At 48.3% G+C, this 19507-nt stretch overlaps 1 protein-coding gene across 1 annotated transcript; it reads left to right on the top strand.

Moving 5' to 3' along the window:
• Positions 1–3069: 3069 nt before the first annotated feature.
• On the top strand, positions 3070–19287 carry LOC148639988 (soluble guanylate cyclase 88E-like). Its single transcript, XM_088621565.1, has 16 exons — positions 3070–3239; positions 4102–4234; positions 5146–5320; positions 6086–6177; positions 6471–6728; positions 7462–7612; positions 8977–9102; positions 9242–9362; positions 9831–9960; positions 10806–10952; positions 11644–11790; positions 12980–13136; positions 14950–15059; positions 17014–17103; positions 17819–17937; positions 18921–19287. Exons 1-16 carry the CDS (start codon positions 3112–3114, stop codon positions 19282–19284), a joined length of 2448 nt encoding a protein of 815 aa, XP_088477691.1. The 5' UTR covers positions 3070–3111; the 3' UTR covers positions 19285–19287.
• Positions 19288–19507: the final 220 nt, after the last annotated feature.

The raw sequence follows: 19507 nt of genomic DNA, 5'->3' as shown, positions 1-19507 counted from the left end.
TTAACTTTAACCTGTCACATCGTCCGGGTGGGGCTACACACTGGCAGTGGTGGAGGGGATCCCCATTACCTGTCAAGCGCTTTGAGAGGAGAGTCCAGAAAAGCGCTATAGAAGTGTAAGGAATTACTCTTTTAAAGGTTTTGTTCTGAGCCGCAGTCGTTACGTTACCAGTGCTACCCATGCAAGTGAAGCCTGGTGCTTTGGCAGAAGGTACAAGAGGGTTAAACCGGCCTCGGCCCCACAGTGAGCAGCTGCCTCTGACAAGCCCAGGGGTGAGACGCCACACGGCGGGCTGGCGCAGCTCTTGTGTCAAAAGCTGAAGGGCTATGGCTGACTTTTTTGTGAGAAACCAGAAATTAAGACGCTTCCTCCCCCCCCCCCACGGCTCACAATCAATTTTCAAAACTGCCCCTGGTGTTGCCCAACAAAGGCACCCAAGGGTCCTGTAAGCAAATCGAGATGACGAAATCGAAGCGAAACACTTCACTTAGGGCGCTCTTACAGCACATTTAAATCCCTAGACAAAGAAGTGTCCAAAATGTCTTCACTTTTAAAAAGAATAAAAAAAATATATAATACGATTTAAAATATATATATATGCATGTCAGTTAATAAAGCTCCCCGCCAGATATCAGTGCTCTGCTGCTGATCTTGCTCACTGCAACAGCACAAGTGTTGGTCATGATAAAGGCCTTGCTGTTGCCTGGGCGCCCTGGCTGAGTCACGGCACGCCCCCTCCCGAATGCAACGTACGAGGGAATCTGGGAAATGGATCAGTGAATAAATAGTGTTTGCATACACAGCAGACCCAGTTTCCTTGGATTTGACACAAGGCTTAAAACATGTTCCTTCGCTGGGGAAAACAAAACGTTGCCCGAGACTCGCACGCCACGTGAAGACGCGAGCACTTCGCCGAGAGGCAGTCCCGGGGGCGACTCTCCGTTTCAAAAGGACTTCCCCTGCTCTTTTCATGTCATGCTGGCAAAGCGATTAACTGATGACAAAACCATCAACACGGCTGCCTGGATCCTGACAGCATCAAAACGGGAGAGGGAGGGGGCGTCAAAAGATCCTTCATGTTCAAGTAAATAAATGGAAGGAAAGACGCACAAATCAGGATGTCAACAGATGTTTCAGCCATAAATCAAGACAGTCTTGGCAGCACTAACTGAGCTCCACTGGCAATATGGTGCAGTTACAGTATCAGGTCCACCTACATTTAATACAAATGCCCGTTCTTCCCCACCGTTCCCATTGTTTCTGTGCACTTCTGGGTACTTACATAGCAAGTGACATCGCAACTACAAGCTCTGAAGTTGCTACAAGACGGATTAATTGATTAACTGCCCCGCCCCTCCCCCAGCCCAGCCGCTGACCCCCGCGTAACGTCAGTCACCACAGACCTGCCCCTCCCGCGGCGCCTGCCAGAAACACGCCTCGGCGCTCCCGTTTTTAGCACGGAGAGCCATTGACATGACAAGGAATGAGCCTGGAGAGGCCGAAATGCCACAAACAGGTGACCACCCGGGGGACGGAGACAGGGAGAGGGGCACCCTGGGAAACCTGCCCTCCTCCTCCTCATGGACCGAGTCAGTCGGAGCTCTGTCTGCGAAGCACCGAGAGGCTGGGGGTAAGTGAAACTACCTTTTTTGAGCTTTTTGGGGGGAGACTGTTACAGCTTATCGGGGATCTGGGGTGCGGCAGCCAAGCATGTCCGAAGGGAAGACCTACACATCGAGCCCGCTGGTTTGAAAATGTGCAGAAGAAAAGCCAGAAGTTTACCATGATGGCGTGATCCGAAAACAGGTGATCCCGGGGAATTTGTTTCAGAAATGAAAATCTGCAGCCAGCCGGCAGACTAGCAAGCCCAGTGTAGAGAGGACTTGGTCAGACAACAAAACAGCATAAGCAACACTCAAAAAAAGCAAGAGTGATTTTCCATTGCCTCACTTAATCACGCCACAGGGATAGCTTCGTAATGGCTGGTGCATCAGGGGGCTCTTGGGGTTACGCAGTGCTGAGCTGATTGATGGGTAGAAATGGAATATAGGCCCCCTCCACAAGGCCATGTAAAACGCTAATCAGAGCTCTTTTTACAGCTAACGAGCTTCTGATGAGCTCTGGCCGGAGCGCGTTTATTTAGGTCCTTAGCCGCACGTTGAGAGCCGTCAACGGCACTGCGGAGAGCCAATTATTTAATTAGCAAAGGACCAGAGCGACATTTGTGTAATGCAGGCAAGAGTCGGATCTTAGCTAAAAAAACTAATGCAGTTTCTTTTAAAGGAGACAGCAATTTGATTAGCAAACAACGCTGCAAGCATGTCTCCACTACGTGTGAGATTTGAGATTATGTCCCCAAAAAGACAGTAACTCAGGTAGTAAGCAGGCTCTCCTATGAAGTAAACTGGGTAAACTTACAGGGTGGTTCTGTACCATGGATCACTCCATCCCAGTGCCCTGTGCTCTAACTACTACACAACTCTGAGACTCATTGGGGTACTTTAAGTCTCTTCTTTTTCTACGTCTTCACTGTGACTGCTGTATTTTCAATACAGCCTACTACGGTACTCTCTAACGAGGGCTGTGCAGGACCTGATCTGCGTTCGAGAGTAAAAGCACGATATTTTCAAGGGGGGAGGGGGTCACCCTTTGAAGACAGTAATGTTATAGCAAGCTACTTGCACAGGTAACTTCATGCCAAAAGAACAAAAACAAATCATTGAGGCTGCTTCCACCCACTGGCCAAAATATTAGGAACTACCCCCCCCCCCCCAACACCGGTGTGACACTAACCCTTGGTACAACCTTCTCTAAAGGCTAAAAGAATGGGATGAGAGTCGGGCTGCAATGATTTCAGAAACTTCATGGAAAACAAACCCATGACCTGTGCCAGATGTTCTCGCTTCTTGGCAGAGGTTCCTAATATCCTGGCCATTTGTGCTCCAGGGATCTAAAGACCACGTTGGTTGGGGAGCGTGTCTGCGGGTGGGGATAGGACCAGTGTGAATCTTGGGACAGACAGCTAACCGGGTCCCCCATCTCGCATTTCTCGTGCCCCAACAGCCGCAGTTAAACTGGACAGAAACCGTGGAGGTTCCCAATCCCCTGAAGATGTACGGGCTGTATCTGGAAGCGGTGAACGACTACATCAACGAGTCGTACGGCGAAGACGTCTGGAGGCTCATCGAGGCGCGGGCCGAGATCCCGCACCTCAAGTTCGTCCGCCACCAGATGTACAAGTAGGGGTCCACTTGTCTAGTCTGCTCCCCTTCCACCCCACTCACTGTCGCACCTGGGAACCAAAGCCAGAGGCCCCAGTTCTGATGGAGAGCACTCTGGCCCAAGCATGGTCCTCCTCTACTGGGCCTCTTCTTTCTTGTCACTACTATCTAGATCATGTTGTTGCTCTACTTGATCAGCAAAAATCACAGGTCTGCGTTGGCATCAAAAAAATATCTGGGAAACCACCTTAGCCGCCTGTCCCCCTACGTTTACCAAAACAGCTGAGCTGCTGAATTTAATAATAATAATATCCTTACATTTATGCAGCGCTTTCCTGGACACTCCACTCGAAGCGCATTACAGCTAATGGGGTCTCCCCTCCACCACCACCAGTGTGTAGCCACACCCAGATGATGTGACAGCAGCCAGAGAGCACCAGTACACTCCCCACACACCAGCCCTGAGTGGGGAGGAGAGCATTAGCTGGTCCCGAGTTAGATGATCTCAGCCGTCCTGGCTGGACGGAGCAAAAATTTCAAGGAAGCCGACACTAAAGGGGCTCGCTCAGGGCGCAGGCCGAGCTCTGCGGTCCACGCTGCCCATTTCGAGGTACGGTGCAGCCCAGCTGGCAGAATGTCAGCTGACGAAACGGTAGTCCATGCCGGAAGAGCGCCATCACAGGTCCTCATTCTCCCGTGTGGCCGTGACGCCAAGTCTTAAACCAATACTGGCCCGGTACTTAATGGGAAACATAATAGCTGGCGATCCCACCTGAACGGGTAGTAAACGCCTCCTGAATATGGCACTACATCATTACGGGCAAACTGCTCTATTTGTGGAGAGGGGAAGGCTCACTCTTGTGGCGCCTCTGTCCCACAGCGACAACCTGATCCTGCGGCTAGCCAAGGCGGCGGGCGAGGTGCTGGGGAAGACGCACGACGAGCTGATGTACGCCTTCGGGGTCTACATGGTGAAGAGGATCGGCAACTATGGCTACGAGAGGATCCTCAAGGTGAGAAAAAAGTCTTCTGGAGCACTAACTGCCCTGGAGGGTGGGGCATGGAGGCTTCTATCGGATTAATTGCCCTGGAGGGTGGGGCACGGAGGCTTGTTTAGGATTAATTGCCCTGGAGGGTGGGGCATGGAGGCTTCTATAAGATTAAATGCCCTGCAGGGTGGGACATGTAGGATAAATTGCCCTGCAGGGTGGGACATGGAGGCTTCTATAGGATTAATTGCCCTGCAGGGTGGGACATGGAGGCTTCTATAGGATTAACTGCCCTGCAGGGTGGGACATGGAGGATTAACTGCCCTGCAGGGTGGGACATGGAGGATTAATTGCCCTGCAGGGTGGGACATGGAGGATTAATTGCCGTGGAGGTTGAACTGAAAAGGGCAACAGCCTGGGAAACCACCAGAGTACCATATCTCTGTCAAAACAAGAAAGCTGTAGAAGACTTTAACAAGAAGAAGTGGGGACATTTTCACTGACATCTCAGGAGTTTCACATTTACTTGGCCGTCATTTTTTAAAGGTTAAAACACATGAGATTCAAGTACATATGAAGGGTGACATAAGAGACATTAAAGTCCTGAATGCTCCTTAAATTATGTCCTACATTACACTAGCAGCCTAGCAGGACCCAACTTGTTTGGGAGTCAGTAGCATTAGAGAAGCATCTTATGTATGTGAGCAAAAATGACATTTTGTCAATACATTTTGTCAATGTATATTTGGACAATATAAAACATATTGAAGTTTTTAAAGTAGGCCTTCATTATAATGTGGAAGGTTTAATTCCAGTTGTTATATAGATTACAACTGGGATGAAACCAATTGAAGAATGATCAAAACTCAATACATAAACGTTAGTCTGAACCTCTGCATCGGAATTCGCGTTCTCCTTTCTTCGGCCCCCGTCAGGTGCTGGGCCGCAACGTGAGAGACTTCATCAACGAGCTGGACAACCTGCACGAGTACTTCCGCTTCTCCTTCCCCAAAGTCCAGCCGCCCAGCTTCTGCGTGGAGGAGGAGTGCGAGACCAGCCTGACGCTGCACTACCGAAGCACGAGAAAGGGCTTCACCCAGTTTGTTAAAGGTAGGCGCCCCATGGCCAGCCCAGGCCGGCACCGCCAACGGGTCTCGGACCAGAGGGCCTGAAACAGGCCATCGCATCCCCCCACCCTGGGGGAGAGCTGATCTCAACTAGGTTTCTTGGCTCCATTAGATCAGCAGCAGCTTAAGGCCGTGAAAAAGAGATGCATTGGTCTAGTTTAGTCTTAACTGGATCAATTTAACTAGCCCTGCCTTAAAGAGGGCAGGATTCTGGAAACCAGGGACACGTTCTGGGAAACTCTGCTCCCAAAAACAGTACAGCCACCCCCGTCAGTATCTCCCCTACAGCATATGGAGCAGCATGTGAAACAAGGGCGTTGCACACTTTCATCCACAAAAAGCACGGTTAAGAGCACTGCCAGTGTGTCATGTGCAGCTGGATCTGTCTCCTAAGCTTGTCTGAGCTTTGGGGCTGCACAGCACCATACCAGACATCCAGCCACTCTTCCCATGTGGCACAGGAGGCCTGAACTCTGCTGGGAGTCCAGGTTAGTGGCGTCACTGTAATGGTGCTCACATTGTTTAACCAAATGGCATACGCAACACTACAAATAACTTTTTAAACCTGTTCTGGATTTGCTCTTAGCATACATAATGCAATGGTTCATAGAGCATCAAAGCACCAGTCTTCTTAAACTTTCAATGTCTGCTGGGAAACGCAAGCCCAGCATCAGATTGTCTTTTGTGCGCCTCTAACAGACAATAACACCATCACCTGTGTTCTCAAAACCCTGCCCCAACCCCCCAGGACAGCTGTCCCAGGTGGGCCGCCAGTTCTACAACACAGACATCGAGGTGGAGATCCTATCAAAAGAGGAGACAGAAAAGATGACCTATGTGGTGAGTGAAGAGCAACACACTTTTGTTTTCCCTGAATCTTTCCTTACCCACCCCCCCCCCACCCATAGCCATCTTCCTGGTAATTAAATGTCAGGAGTTTCAATTTCAATGGATTTCTGTCCCGATAAACCAGAGAATCCTAAGTTTCCAACTGCAGCCCACACCGATTCCCAAATTCTAAGATCTTGAAAAACTGGCAATTCTGGATTTTTTTGTTTTTAAAAGGGGGCATATGCCTTTCAAAGATCCTCTGACCACTTTCCCTACACTATTCTGCACTTTCTGCTCTTAAGGTCTACAAGATGAACTTCGACAACGCCGCCTTCAAGCATCGCATGCCACAGCAGAAGACGGCGCCAGGCTACGAGAAGCTGCCGATGAAGAGGGGCATCTTCTTTGACATGTTCCCCTTCAGCGTCATCTTCCGCAGGGACATGACCATGTACCGGATCGGGGACGGCCTCAAGGAGGTTTTCTCCGACCTGCAGGGGAAGAAGTTCAACGAGGAGTTCACCCTGGTCCGGCCCATGCTGGAGTTCAGCTGGGACAACGTGAGTGCGGCCTGCGTGCTGTCACCTCTCAGGGATTTAACTGGGTGAATGTGAATATGCACGGAATTGCCTCTGGTGCTGTCTGTGGCCCTCTCCGGACAGGCGCATGCTGTCCCTCTCTGGAGGTCATCCGGAACCGCATGTCTGTCTCTTGCTACCTCAAGCCTGCCTGGCACTGTTTAGCCTGGCCTCGCAATTGTTTGACTGTCTTTCTGTTCAGGTGACTGTTTCTCGCGACTTAAAATGGAACAAGGTTCTGTCAACAGCCAATGTGGGCGACCGGCCAGGTCAACAATGCAGTCAAAAGAATGCTAAAATATAAAAAAGGTTTAACGTAATAAATTAGGAAAAGATTTCAACCACCAATGGATGTGCAAGCTAGTATTTGGGGGGAAGGGGAAAGGGAGTAAAGAAGAGATGATTCTTTTCGAAGATGTATAAAAACGTGCCGCAGAAATGCTCTATATAAACGATGTGGGTGTCTGTGTTTCACATCCTAAAAAAGAGATCAGGAACCACAGCTCGGGCCCATGACCACGAGTGGAGAAAGGGATATATTGTAAGTGCCGATATGTACAGTACATTTCTGCAAAACTCCATTTTCCCACAAGGCAAGACTGCTTAGTACCCTAAGTTGTCCCCAAGTGTCTTTCTAGCAGGACACAAACATGTGCCCCAACGCCTCTCCCTCTTCCTCTGTCTGGGACCTGTGACCATGCCGCTCTGTCCTCAGATCTACACTCATCTGAACAACGTCTTCGAGCTGCTGTCCAAAGCGGTGGTCGAGAGCAAACAGAAGATGAACATCCCCAAACTGAGCAAGAAGGAAGGAGAGGAAGCCGAGGAGAAGGAAGAGAGCGAAAAACCCAAGAAAGAAGAGAGAGGTACCTCCATTTGCACAAAACTCTGCATCACATGTATATCCACTGTTCTTCCTTTCATTCAGACCCTTTTTTCCTGCTCAGAAACACAGTACCTTGCAAAGCAAAATGTGTGCTGCGTACTCTGTATAACAAGTATCAGGCTCCTGGGCTCTCAAGTGGCTTAAACACTCTCAGCACAGGCTGGGCTCTGTAATCCAGAAGCTGAGAGATTGAGCCTATGTCCTTTTAAAAGCACAGCACAGTCCGAATGAGAATCTCCAAGCAGTGATGCACAAGCACAGCACTGCACAGGAGTAGCACAGGGATTAGTCATCCACTTTCACTTTCAGGTACTGGCAAAACAGTGTCACCTCCGACAGCTCAGGTCCAAAGGTTCTTTCATTTCGGTGCAACACTTTGTTCCAGCTAATCCTTGAGTACAGAGGTGGTCTTCTGCAGTTGAGGCTCATTAGCTGGAATACAGTTTGTACATTCCAGGTTATGAGCTGGATCCAGTGCTGTAAGAAATCAAGGCTGCTTTCTTTCTGCTGTGGGGTCTCTTTCATTGCATCAGCTGACAGATGCCTATTATTAATGGCAGCAAGGTGTTGCAGAGGTTAGTATTGCTGCCTCAAAGAGCTGGGGCCCTAGGTTCAATTCCTGGGGTGCCAACAGCATTGAATTGGTATGTTCTCCTTGCATTTGTTTGGGTTTCCTTCCACAATCCAGAAACATACTTGTAGTTTAATTGGCTTCTGGGAAAACTGGCCTTGGTGTGGGTGTGCGCGTGTCTGTGTGTCTGTGTATACCCTACGATAGACTGGCATCCCACCCAAGGTGTATCCTGCCTTGTGCCTGTTGTTTGCCGGGAAAGGCTCTGGCTCCCCCATGACCTTGAATCAGATAAAGCAGTTAGAAAATGAATGGACGGATTAATGATTAGTCCATAATTAGTCTGACTTTGATGACTAATTACTGCCGATGACTACATGGCATAGCTGATGACTAATTGCCTTGAGAGTTTCATTACCCTTCAGATCAGTTCAGTAAAAGGTTGTAGAGGAACAACACAAAGCTTTGAACTGAAATGTGAGCTGAATGGACTGTTCGCTCTCAGCTTAGAATGTCTGCAGCACTGGGGTATTAATACATTGTTGAGCTCAATACATTGAGCATTAATATATTACTGTTTTTACGTGAGTTACACCCATTAACTTTCGTCTGGTACACAGACTACAGAGACATGCAGTCTAAAAGAAGAGACAGAGAAGACATCCATGAGTCCACATTTGTAAAGGGACTTTAAGCCAAGGTTTTAGGAAAGCAAGCCATGTTTAGAGGAGCCTGCGATTGAGTGATTCTTTGTGACCTCGACTCCCCTGCAGAGCTCAAAGTCATGGAGGAACTGAAGGGCACAGACCAGGAGTACAGCAGTGCCCTGGCTCAGTACAACAGCTCAGCCAACTCCGGAGGAGAGGACATCGAGCTCCTGGCCTTCCAGACCGTCACAGGTGGGCCAGTTCCCAGCATTCCTTCTGCTAGGCCACGTCCCAGTAAGATACGGTCATAGACCATCTGGATTAACGATGAGGGTGGCCGAGAACCAAGCCTAACAAACGGGAAACAAAGACTCTTTCTCTCGCCCTCTAGGGAAATGCAGCGAGACCATTTTTGAGGACATGCGGGAGCCCCCCAAGAAGCCGCTGCACCTCAAAGGGCAGATGAAGTACGTCCCTCAGTGGGACTCCCTCATCTTCCTTGGGACACCCATGTAAGTGCAGTGGCAGCAGGTCCTGCAGCCTGTTTTCTCTTTCTTCCTCGAACCTGTGAAATAGCAGCGTACCCTCAACCTTGTACCTGGGGATTACGTTTCTAAATGAGGAAATTATCAGTCCTGACATTTATTAATTAGTGAGCACTCTACCCTAACACCGTATAAGCAAAGGCCTCCAACCTTCACCTTGCAGATTAAAGTTTTGCTCCAGCCCAGATCTCAATTAACTGAACCAATTAGTGCTTTATCTAGTTCAGAGGATGGGGGCCTTCAGATACTGTCTGAAGAGGACCATAAAGTCTGAATGTCTAGGGCTCTACAGTTATAGGGCGTGCGCTCATTTGCTTAAAAGTTCATATCTAGTGATTCAGAAAAATATCATCATAAATGATTGTCTAGTATGGAGAAAAAGGACAACACGATCAATTCACCTGAACTTTCAACTGTCTTTCAACCTCCCTCTAGTATTGAGACGGTAGAGGACATGATTAAAATGGGGGTGTATGTGAATGACCTCAACCTCCACGACTCCAGCAGAGAGCTCATCCTGGCTGGGACCCAGCAGTCTGCCGAGCTACAGCTAGCCCTGGACCAGGTACAGTACAGCACATACCAGGACAGGACCAGGAAGTGAGCAATGGCACTGCAGAGTCACTTACAACAGGACCTCGGTTTTATATGGCACTCAGAGAACATGACAGGAGAAGCTTCTTAGTGGGTTAAGGGCAACATCACGATTCATCAGCAGAGCCCAGCCAGGTTTGAATCAGGGTTCTCCTGTTAACAGGCCATTTACCTTCACTACCAGATCATACCCACTAAGATCAACACTGCACAAAAGCGTAGAGTGCTTGACTTGTAACTTGCCACCTTGACTAAAGTATTTTGCTCCACGTGCTCCAGTAACTGGGCTCTCTCCAGGTCAACACTACAAATGTGAATACACACTTAAATTGATAAAAGCTTACGACTGAAAAAATCGACCAAAATATTAGGAACCCAATAATAAGCCGGCCCCCTGCGAGAGGCAAGAACATTGTTCACAGCCTAGTTCCATGTCAACATTTAGATGACACTCATTGGAATCTGAGACAATAAGGAGTGGTGTGAGGCACTCAGCTGCATGTTGAGGATCAATAAGGATCCAGGGGACTGAAGTCAGCAGGAAAGGGAATCAGAGTCTGTCATGCTCCTCATGCTCACAAGTCCAGCCATGTCTCAGCAGTCACAGAGAGAGACAATTTGCTTGATCAAGGTTTTTAAGTAAACAGTTCCTTTGAGATGCGGTAGCTACAGCACCTTATGAGCATTTTGGTGGAATCTGGGATTTTGCCCAGACAGCACGGCACATGCACAACCATCTCTAAAGCCCCAGTGGCTCAGACAATCTGTGTGTCCTAAGGGACAAACACCTTGCTCTTTCGCCACCCCACACCCCAGGAGCAGCAGAAGTACGCCCAGCTGCAAGAGATCATCAAGAAGCTGGACGAGGAGAAGAAGAGAGGCGACTCACTGCTCTACGCCATGATCCCTAAAGCTGTGGCCGACCGCCTACGCAAGGGCATCACAGCGCTGGAGACCTGCCAGGTGGTGAGATGGGCGGAGCTGCGGGTCCACTCGCAGGGATGTAAGGGAGACTGCGGGGGATGGTTAACGAGAGAAGCTGCGTCTGGCTCAGCTTCCTCGTTTGGATTCTCAGTTGCTGACTGAGCCTTGGATTCTCATCCTGTTCTTGCTTGTTTCACAGTTGGTCCAGAAGCCAGTCCTCTGAGTTGACTTTGTTTAGGTTTTGAAAAATCCCATGTAGTATTCTCTGTTTAGGTCTGAAAAGATTCAGTCCCTTTAACCTGTCTGCAAAAGACACTGCTTTAAGGCCAGTTTATACAACATGAAACTGATTGAACGTTGATGCAGCCTGAGTCTTCTTTCCATCTCTGACTTCCATACTTGGAAAACAAAATAGCCTGGACCGTGATTCTGCTGCAAACTTTCTGAGGCCCAGTGGTCGAGGTTTCCTTCCAGAATAGAAGCTTCAATTTCATGGGAGATTTAAAAGGTTTGAAAACTTAAGTTCAGTTGAGGCTTTTATCTACTGATGTCTGATCATCAGACATTTCTGAAAAGAAGCCAAGAGACAGCAGAATCACTCTAAGAAAGGACAGCGAAGCAGACCATCTTCTTACCCTTTTTCTCTCTCCCCCCCTCTTTCTCACACTCACTCTCTCTCCTTTTCTCCGTCTGTACTCTCTCCTTTGCCCCTCTGTGTGTTGGGATCCAGGTGTTCCCAGATGTGACCATCCTCTTCAGCGACGTGGTGAAGTTTAATGAGATCTGCATCCACATCACGCCGATGCAGGTGGTGGACATGCTGAACGAGATCTACATCGTGTTCGACACACTCAGCGAGAAACACAACGTCTACAAGGTGAGCGGAGCCACTTGGGAGAAGGAAGGCAGCACGAGCGATATCTTTGCACACTGATCATTCATCCACAGAGCAACAATGTTGCGAACTTGTTGCACTGGGGTATCAGCTATTTAAGAACTGATAAACCCGCACATTTTTTAAAGGAGGCAAGAAAAAGAAAAGTTTAAAATCTTGTTAGTTTGCTAGTATCAAACCAATCCAAGGATCTCACTAAGCCATTTCTTGAAAGTAGCCAGGGTCAACAATATGTATGGGCAGCTTGTTTCAGGCCCTACAACTTTTTGCAAAAAGACATGTTCTAAATTTGAACTTTACAGGCTTGTCCATCTCTACTGGTCCACAGAACACGGTTACCGACTACAGACTCTCATGCCCAAATTCCCCTCCAGTCTTTTTCACATCCAGGCTGCCCTCATACTCAAGAGTCGTGTTCAGTAACATGACGCCTGCTTATTTCAAGGATGCCCATGCTGAAGAAACACAATGCAGATAATCTCTTGATATACAGCAACCAGTAGGAACGCAATCTTTGAACCATCCCATCACCAGTCCTCCCTACAAAAAGGATGAAATCATGCAGAATCCACACATCCCAAAAAGTTAATTCTGTGGCGAACAGATGACTGGAGAGATTAGATTGTTTAGGAGAGCTACCCCCCTTCATCACTCAACCGGAGAGCCGCTACTCTAAACAGTGCCACTTCAGACTGAATAGTCATAACAAAACTAAAACCTTCACTCTACAAGACAATTCTGTGTATTTTAAGCATTGGAGAAGATAAAACATGATTTTGCTTGAATAAACAGGAGGTAAAATCCCCACTTTTTCTAATATATTCGACCTCTCCTTCAACACTCTTTCTAATCTGTTACACATCCACTGATCTCTTTAACATTATCAAACATCAATGAAGGCAGTGGCAACGGAAATAAAGCTATTGAGCAAGAAAAAAAGGTATAAACAATGAAACAGTAGACAACTCCTCATTACAATCAATTCAATTGCAGGATTCTCTTAACCAGCTAATCAAATGCTCGATCGGCAATGAGCTCAATTATATACAATTAAGCAGGTGGTTGTACCACAAATCTGAAGTGGAGTGGAATGTCAAAGGGACAGTATTTGACTTGCTTTGCCACAGTGATATTCACAGGGTCACCAATTTCTGACTCCCCCACCTCCTAGGTGGAGACCATCCGGGACGCCTACATGGTAGTGGCTGGGGTCCCCAACAAGACCACCTTCCATGCCCACCACATCTGTGATATGGCGCTGGACATGCTGAGCTCCATCGACCACCTCAAGGACCCCTCCACAGGGGACAACATACAGATCCGAGTGGGTAAGAGAGAGAGAGAGAGAGAGCTGGGGGACATTCCACACCCAACTCCCAACCCCTCATTTACCACACCAGCAGGCAGCAACTGGCCTCCTCTGTGCTTCAGCCAACCACTAAGCACATTAGAAATACCCAGCAGCCTCAATTACACAAAGAAGGGGCCAACCAGCAATTAAGTTCTGGTCGGATCAAAGTCCTGTAATGGCATGGACTAAATACAGCACCTTTTACACCTGTTCCAGACCCTTGCTAACACAACCTTAGGCACATAATCTATTAACATGCATGTGTTAAAAGACACTGCAGAGTAAGGAAGCAGTATCTATACAAATACTGAGAGCCTGGAGAAAAGTATTAAATTGCTATCCAATTAATGAGGTAATTACACTAATTACATAGCTGAGACCCAAGCTGTAGCAAAAACCAAAGGAGTTTCATACCCCTGTTCTTCTAAGCCATTTAAGAAATGAAAGGTATATTACAGTTTGCTTTAACTAATCCTAAATCAAAGTGATTGTCAGCATCTGTTAATTAAGTAATTAAGACCTCATCCAGGAATTACATTATTTTTAATGTTGTAAGTCCTGTAATGCAATGGACTTGATGTGCCAAGCTCGACCGCCTCTGAACTATTATGATTTTTAATTTAGCCCTGATTTTTTTTTGGGGGGGTGGGGGGGATTTCCAACACCCTGTCTGCTCCAGGCTGGAGCTGGTTGGTCACAGAATTCCAGCTGGAGTAACCCTAGTGCCGTATTGCACCAGAGCTACTCAACAGACAAGCTTTCTGCTCCAAGCCGCTTCTGCAATCTTTACTACGTAATCACTTTACTACAAGATCAGCAGAAAGACAAACTGTGGTCCAAGGGAGAGGGATCAGAGGGGCCCAAAAAGGCCAAAGCAGCAACAGCCCTGTTTAGTTAATTGAGCCCCTTAATGTAAGCAATAACATGCTGATTAAGACTTTTTCCAGACCCCGGTGTGGTCTGTATGTACTCCAGCAGACCTCTTAATTAACGTGTGCTGATGACTTACTTCATCTGACCTTTTCGCATCGTGTTCACCCTTCAAGTTACTTACTTGTCGACTGAAATCTCTTGGGGTCGGAGAACAGTGACAGCGCCGAGATCGATCACAACGATCCCTTCAGACGGCTGCACCTTGGCGGCCTCCTGGAATGAAAACGAGCAGACGCTAGCAGTAACGCCTCAGTCTGAGGGTTACAAATGACGAACGCATAACGGACAGTGCTGAAATATCCATTAAGAAAGGAGCTCTTCATAAGAACAATGCACCTCTTTCGTGCAATTCATCGTGAGCAGGGCTCGTTTCATTACCACTCCATTAATGTTAGCAAAAGTGCTTTGCAGGCACCACATCACTTGAATCTAGTCTAATTAATCTCTGAAGCAGGAGTTCATATCCGTGGAACATAGATTCACCTTAAAGAAGCGGCTGTATTATAATACTTTCTTATGTCTGCACTTTTAAAGCTTTATGAATATACTGGAGAGAAAAAGAGCGAATGCATGCCAGTTTACCCTCTGCAGGAACAGGTGAGAGTATGGAAACAAAAAGCATTTAGTAACAAAAAAAAAAGCACTGCTGGGAAAGCAAGGGTTCTCCCTTGAGACTCTAAAGGTTGTGCAGACATGTGAAGCTCCCGATGCCGAGGACCTACACTGCCCTCAGGGCTTTCCTTGACATTCCTTGTTACTTCAAGCCTGTTAAACCCTCTCGAGAAACGACAGCGCCTGCGAACCGGCTCCCGCGGCGGCGGCGGGGTGTAACCCTGCGCGTCTCGTCTCCCCCACAGGGATCCACTCCGGCATGGTGGTGGCCGGCGTGGTGGGGCTGAAGATGCCGCGGTACTGCCTGTTCGGGGACACGGTCAACACGGCGTCCCGCATGGAGAGCAACGGGGTGGTGAGTGGGAGCGTGCGTAGAGCTCCGTTCCGACACCGAGCACATGAGCGTTGTGGGGGTTGGGGGGGGGGGGGGGAGAGGGCGGGGCTGCACGTGTGGAGCAGAAACGATTCTTCCCGGCCATCCAAGAACACAACGTGCCTGCTGGATCGCTCTCGTTTTCCCAGGGCTGGGACCTCGCAGGTTTAGTGGGCTGGTCTTGCCATCTTTTGTCCTCTACGGCCAACGTCCGAAGCCACCGAAGAAAAAAGCTAAATCCGTCCAGTGAAGAACTGGCAACTCAAAACCAAGCTGATTTTTTTTTTCCCAGAGATCTTAAGTTAAAGTAATGAAGAGACCTGATAAATGTGTGACCTTTAGGAAGCACACCAGGGCAGCACCCTCTCTCCCCCTTCCACAATAAAGGGCATAGAGACGTTTAAATCATGACAAATTAGATTAAAATCCAGACTCAGCATGTAGTTCCTTCCCCACCTAATAAGATTTCAAAAACAATGTGCTGCTGAGTCCCATATGATTAACGTGATCAGGTGGACAGTCACCACACTCATTATTCCTTAAAAACCCTCAGGTCAGAAGAAAATGGAAAAATCCTGTAATTACAATGCAAAGTCTTGAAATGCAAATGCAATAGCAAGTCCTCTCGGACTGCTCTTACCCCAGTCCCAGAGGGCCAGAGACTCCAGGCTGTCTTTTGCGATCGTCTCCTAATGACCTAAATCAACTAGACGCTGGATTAACTGCAGCAACTGAACAGCTTCTCCCAGCTCTTCAGGTGCTGCTGGTCTAAATACACACTGTGGCCCTTAAGGCCTGGAGGGTGAACCTTGGACACCTAAATAATGGCACCAAGTGATTCCTGAAATAAACCGTCCACACGACTAACATTAAAGATGCTTTCCAATACTTCAAAATGAAGGAAAAGAATGCACTCCCAGGAATCATGGAGCTGCTGTCCAGCAAAACAATTAAAATAATGGAGTCAGCAGGACAACCCATTCTCTATTCCAAAATAAATGTCATTTCACAATTCACAACATGGACAGCACTGTGGTTACCACTGCTGCCTGGCAGCACAGGGGCCCTGGGTTCAACTCCAGACCAGAGGTGCTGTCTGCGTGGAGTTTGCATGTTCCCCCCATGTTGACATGAGTTTCCTCCAGGTGCTCCGCTCTGGTGTCCACCCACAGTCAGACATGACTAGTAGACATGCTAGTAGGTTAACTGGCCTATAGGACAACTGGCCCTGGTGTGTGCCCTGTGATGGACTGGCGTTCTGTCCAGGGTGTACCCTGCCTTGCGCCTGTTGCTTGCCGGTATAGACCCCGGCCCCCCAACAACCCTGAATTCGAAGCAGCAAGAAAATGGATGGATGGAATTGACATCATTCCGGCAAAGAAACATTCAGCAGGACAAACATGTTTGGCCAGACAAAGTTCGCATACTGCATGTACAAGAGTTCCCTAACCACTGGCATTCTGTGTAAAAGGAAGCTTCCACCTTTTCACTGGAAGAAGAGTTATTCAATAAACAGATGCATCTGGGCATATATTTAGCAATGTATATCCCTGCACTTTATCAAAAATCCAAGTAATGACATAAATACACTACAAAAATTAAAAATAATAGCAAAAAAAATAGTATTTTAAATTAGTTCCACTCCAAAAAGTTTATTCACATATTTTCTTCATAAAACAACTCCTATATATAAACAAGGGTTAAAATCTAACTCTATATTCAAACCATTAGAGTACTTGGATAAGAAATCCAAAAGCCCTGGATTAAGCTAATGAGGTACCAAGGAGCTTGTTAGTTAACAGACTTCCGCTACAAAAAAGAAACTGTGTGCAGGAAGGAGTCCCCAGGACCAGTAAGGGGTTGATGAGGGAGTTCGGTCTGCAACTCTCCCATGACGTTTCTCCTTTGCTGGTATCCTGCTCTTTGCCCCCTGCAGGGAATGCAGATCCACATCAGCCAGACAACTAAGGACCACTTGGAGCACGAGCCGTACATCATCGAGGAGCGGGGAAAGATCTTCGTCAAGGTACGTCAGCAGTCAGCAGCAGGAAACCCCACGGCAGACGAAACATACAAGCGAAAGGTTCCCTCGACTTCTCACGGCCATCATTAAAGGCGGAGAAGCCAGATTTGAGCTTGTGAGAACATCTGCAACATCTCCCAAAATCCCTTTAATACTCGACATCACGGCTTCCCTGCTCACGTGTGCATGGATGGGGGGCGTCAAGTCTGGCCCTCTGTTCTTCCACGTCTCTTTCCCAACGTCCACAGCTGAAGGGCAGGAGAAGGGAGTGGACTGGACGAGTCAGAGCTTAGTTGGGTCACTTTGACTCTAGTCAGAGGTACTGTATTCAGCTTTTCAGAAAAGAAATCCATTAAGTGATTCAAAGGTTATAAGGTTGGTGAGCAAAGCACAGGGACTCATCAAAACCAACTGGGCACCCACACTAAATACTTTTTGGTCTCACAAAAGATAAGTAATGTATAGCATGAATTCCTAAAGCAAGCAGAGATACTGTGAACCTGCAAGACAGGCTAGGCCTGATCCTGTGAAAGAATGACTGAAACAGAAGAAAACAGCAAGCAGTGACGGACTAAATGACACACTCTAGTAGTTAGCTTTTCTCACGAATTGACGGACACCTAGAAAAGCCCAAAGTGGGGAGTTCTGGGAGGAACAGGCAATCATGCTCTCAGCAGCACCTGGCTTTTTCTCCAGGAGTCTTGTCTTCCTCCTCCAGGGCAAAGGCTACATGAAGACATACTGGCTGAAGGGCAAGAAAGACCTTTCCTTCAAGACGCCCGCGGAGCTGCGGTACAGCAGCGAGCAGAGGGACTCCGAGGACCGGAGCACGAAGAGGTAAGCCCAGCAGCGCTGCAGGCCGAGCGCATGCGCGAGCAAAACCCTCCCACAGCCTGGCTTTCTCCAGTGAAAGAAACAGGGTACGCGGCGCAGACATGGTACAAAACAATTCAGAAAGCTGTAGCTGAGCTGTGAGAGTGGGATTCAGAGATCAAGTGCATTTGTAAACGTTCTTCGAAAGATTGAGCCCCTCTTTGCTGATCAAAGCGAGACCTTCCAATCACACACCCAGCACCGTGTGACCCACTCGGGTCAATCCGATGCACAAACCGTACAGTTCTGAGAGGGTCAGGACCAGGTGAAATTGTCTGGCTTGCGTTTTTGCATGAGTGCTGGGGTGGAGGTTTTGCTGACTTAGCAGGGGCTGAACGGAGAGGAACACAAATGCATTTACACTCAGGTTGGAGTGTAGCCAAGATGAACAACAGCATCAGTAAGGCAGCCTTTCACATACAAAAGGGACGTTACTACTCCTGGCATTGGGACACCGCACCACCGCCACCTGCTGTTTTCAGGTGCTTAGGTGCTGTTTAGCTAAGCTCTGTGACAAATCTGAAGACTTCACAACTGATTCATTCTAACTAACTTCTGTTTTACCTTTTCCTGCTCTTCAAAATCCTTGGAGGTTTCCCTTTGAACTGAACAAAACTTCAGATTCCAACTTTTAAAAACAATTTCCAATTTTGGCAACTGCTCAATCAAAGGTCCGATTAACTGACTAAGCATGAGAAACTTGCAGTGTGGGGGAATCAAAAGATCCCACGAAGGCCTGAGAGACAGTATTTAGTATCTATGATTGTATATACAAGAATATACTACTATACTGCCATATTACTAGAAACATCACGCGAACTTATAGGCCCTAAATTAGCCTGACCGAACGCAGGGAGAACGTTGTGATAAAAGTCAGGATCTTGGATGTGGTTTCATCACTCTCTAAGTCTCTATGTTTTGCCCCCCTCGCGCTCGCTGGTTAGCAGCTCAGCATCCAGCAACGCCAAGCGCTCCACTTCCAACCTCAACATCCCCAACGAGGACCAGGCGGAGTTCAAGCCCCCCGCGGAGGCGTCCCCGGAGGCCCTCCCGCCGCTGGAGGGGGCCAGGGAGGCCCCGCCGGCCCCCGTCGAGCCGCACGACAAGGACAGGGTCAGAAAGACGAAGAACCACAAAGGGGGGAAGGCGCAGCCGGGCTGCGGCAACGCACGGGAGAGCGGGGCGCCCCCTGCGGGCGCCTCCGAGAACGCGGGCCCGGCCCTCTACAGCAAGAAAAGAAACCACGGCCATCGACACAGTCGACTGCCGGGCAACCTCCCGCTGCGCAGTGTCACTTGTAGGCTTGTCTAAAAAAAAATCTCTGACAGGTTTTGCCCACCTGGCTTGTGTTCTTATCTCGAATCTCTCCCACCCCCACCCTGCCCCAGGGCCAATGGGTTTTACCATCTCTCATATGTATCACTGACTACGCCTGCCCTGAATTTTGTGAAAAATACGTTCCCCCACCAGTCCCAACGTTTGCCAAAGAATAGGCTCTGTTTAAAGACATTGCCTTCATCCCTGGGTTGAATGG

Source organism: Lepisosteus platostomus, chromosome 26, assembly GCF_059453375.1.
Source record: "Lepisosteus platostomus isolate fLepPlt1 chromosome 26, fLepPlt1.hap1, whole genome shotgun sequence".
NCBI classification, from domain to species: domain Eukaryota; kingdom Metazoa; phylum Chordata; class Actinopteri; order Semionotiformes; family Lepisosteidae; genus Lepisosteus; species Lepisosteus platostomus.
This window is presented reverse-complemented; position numbering and strand designations above follow the sequence as displayed.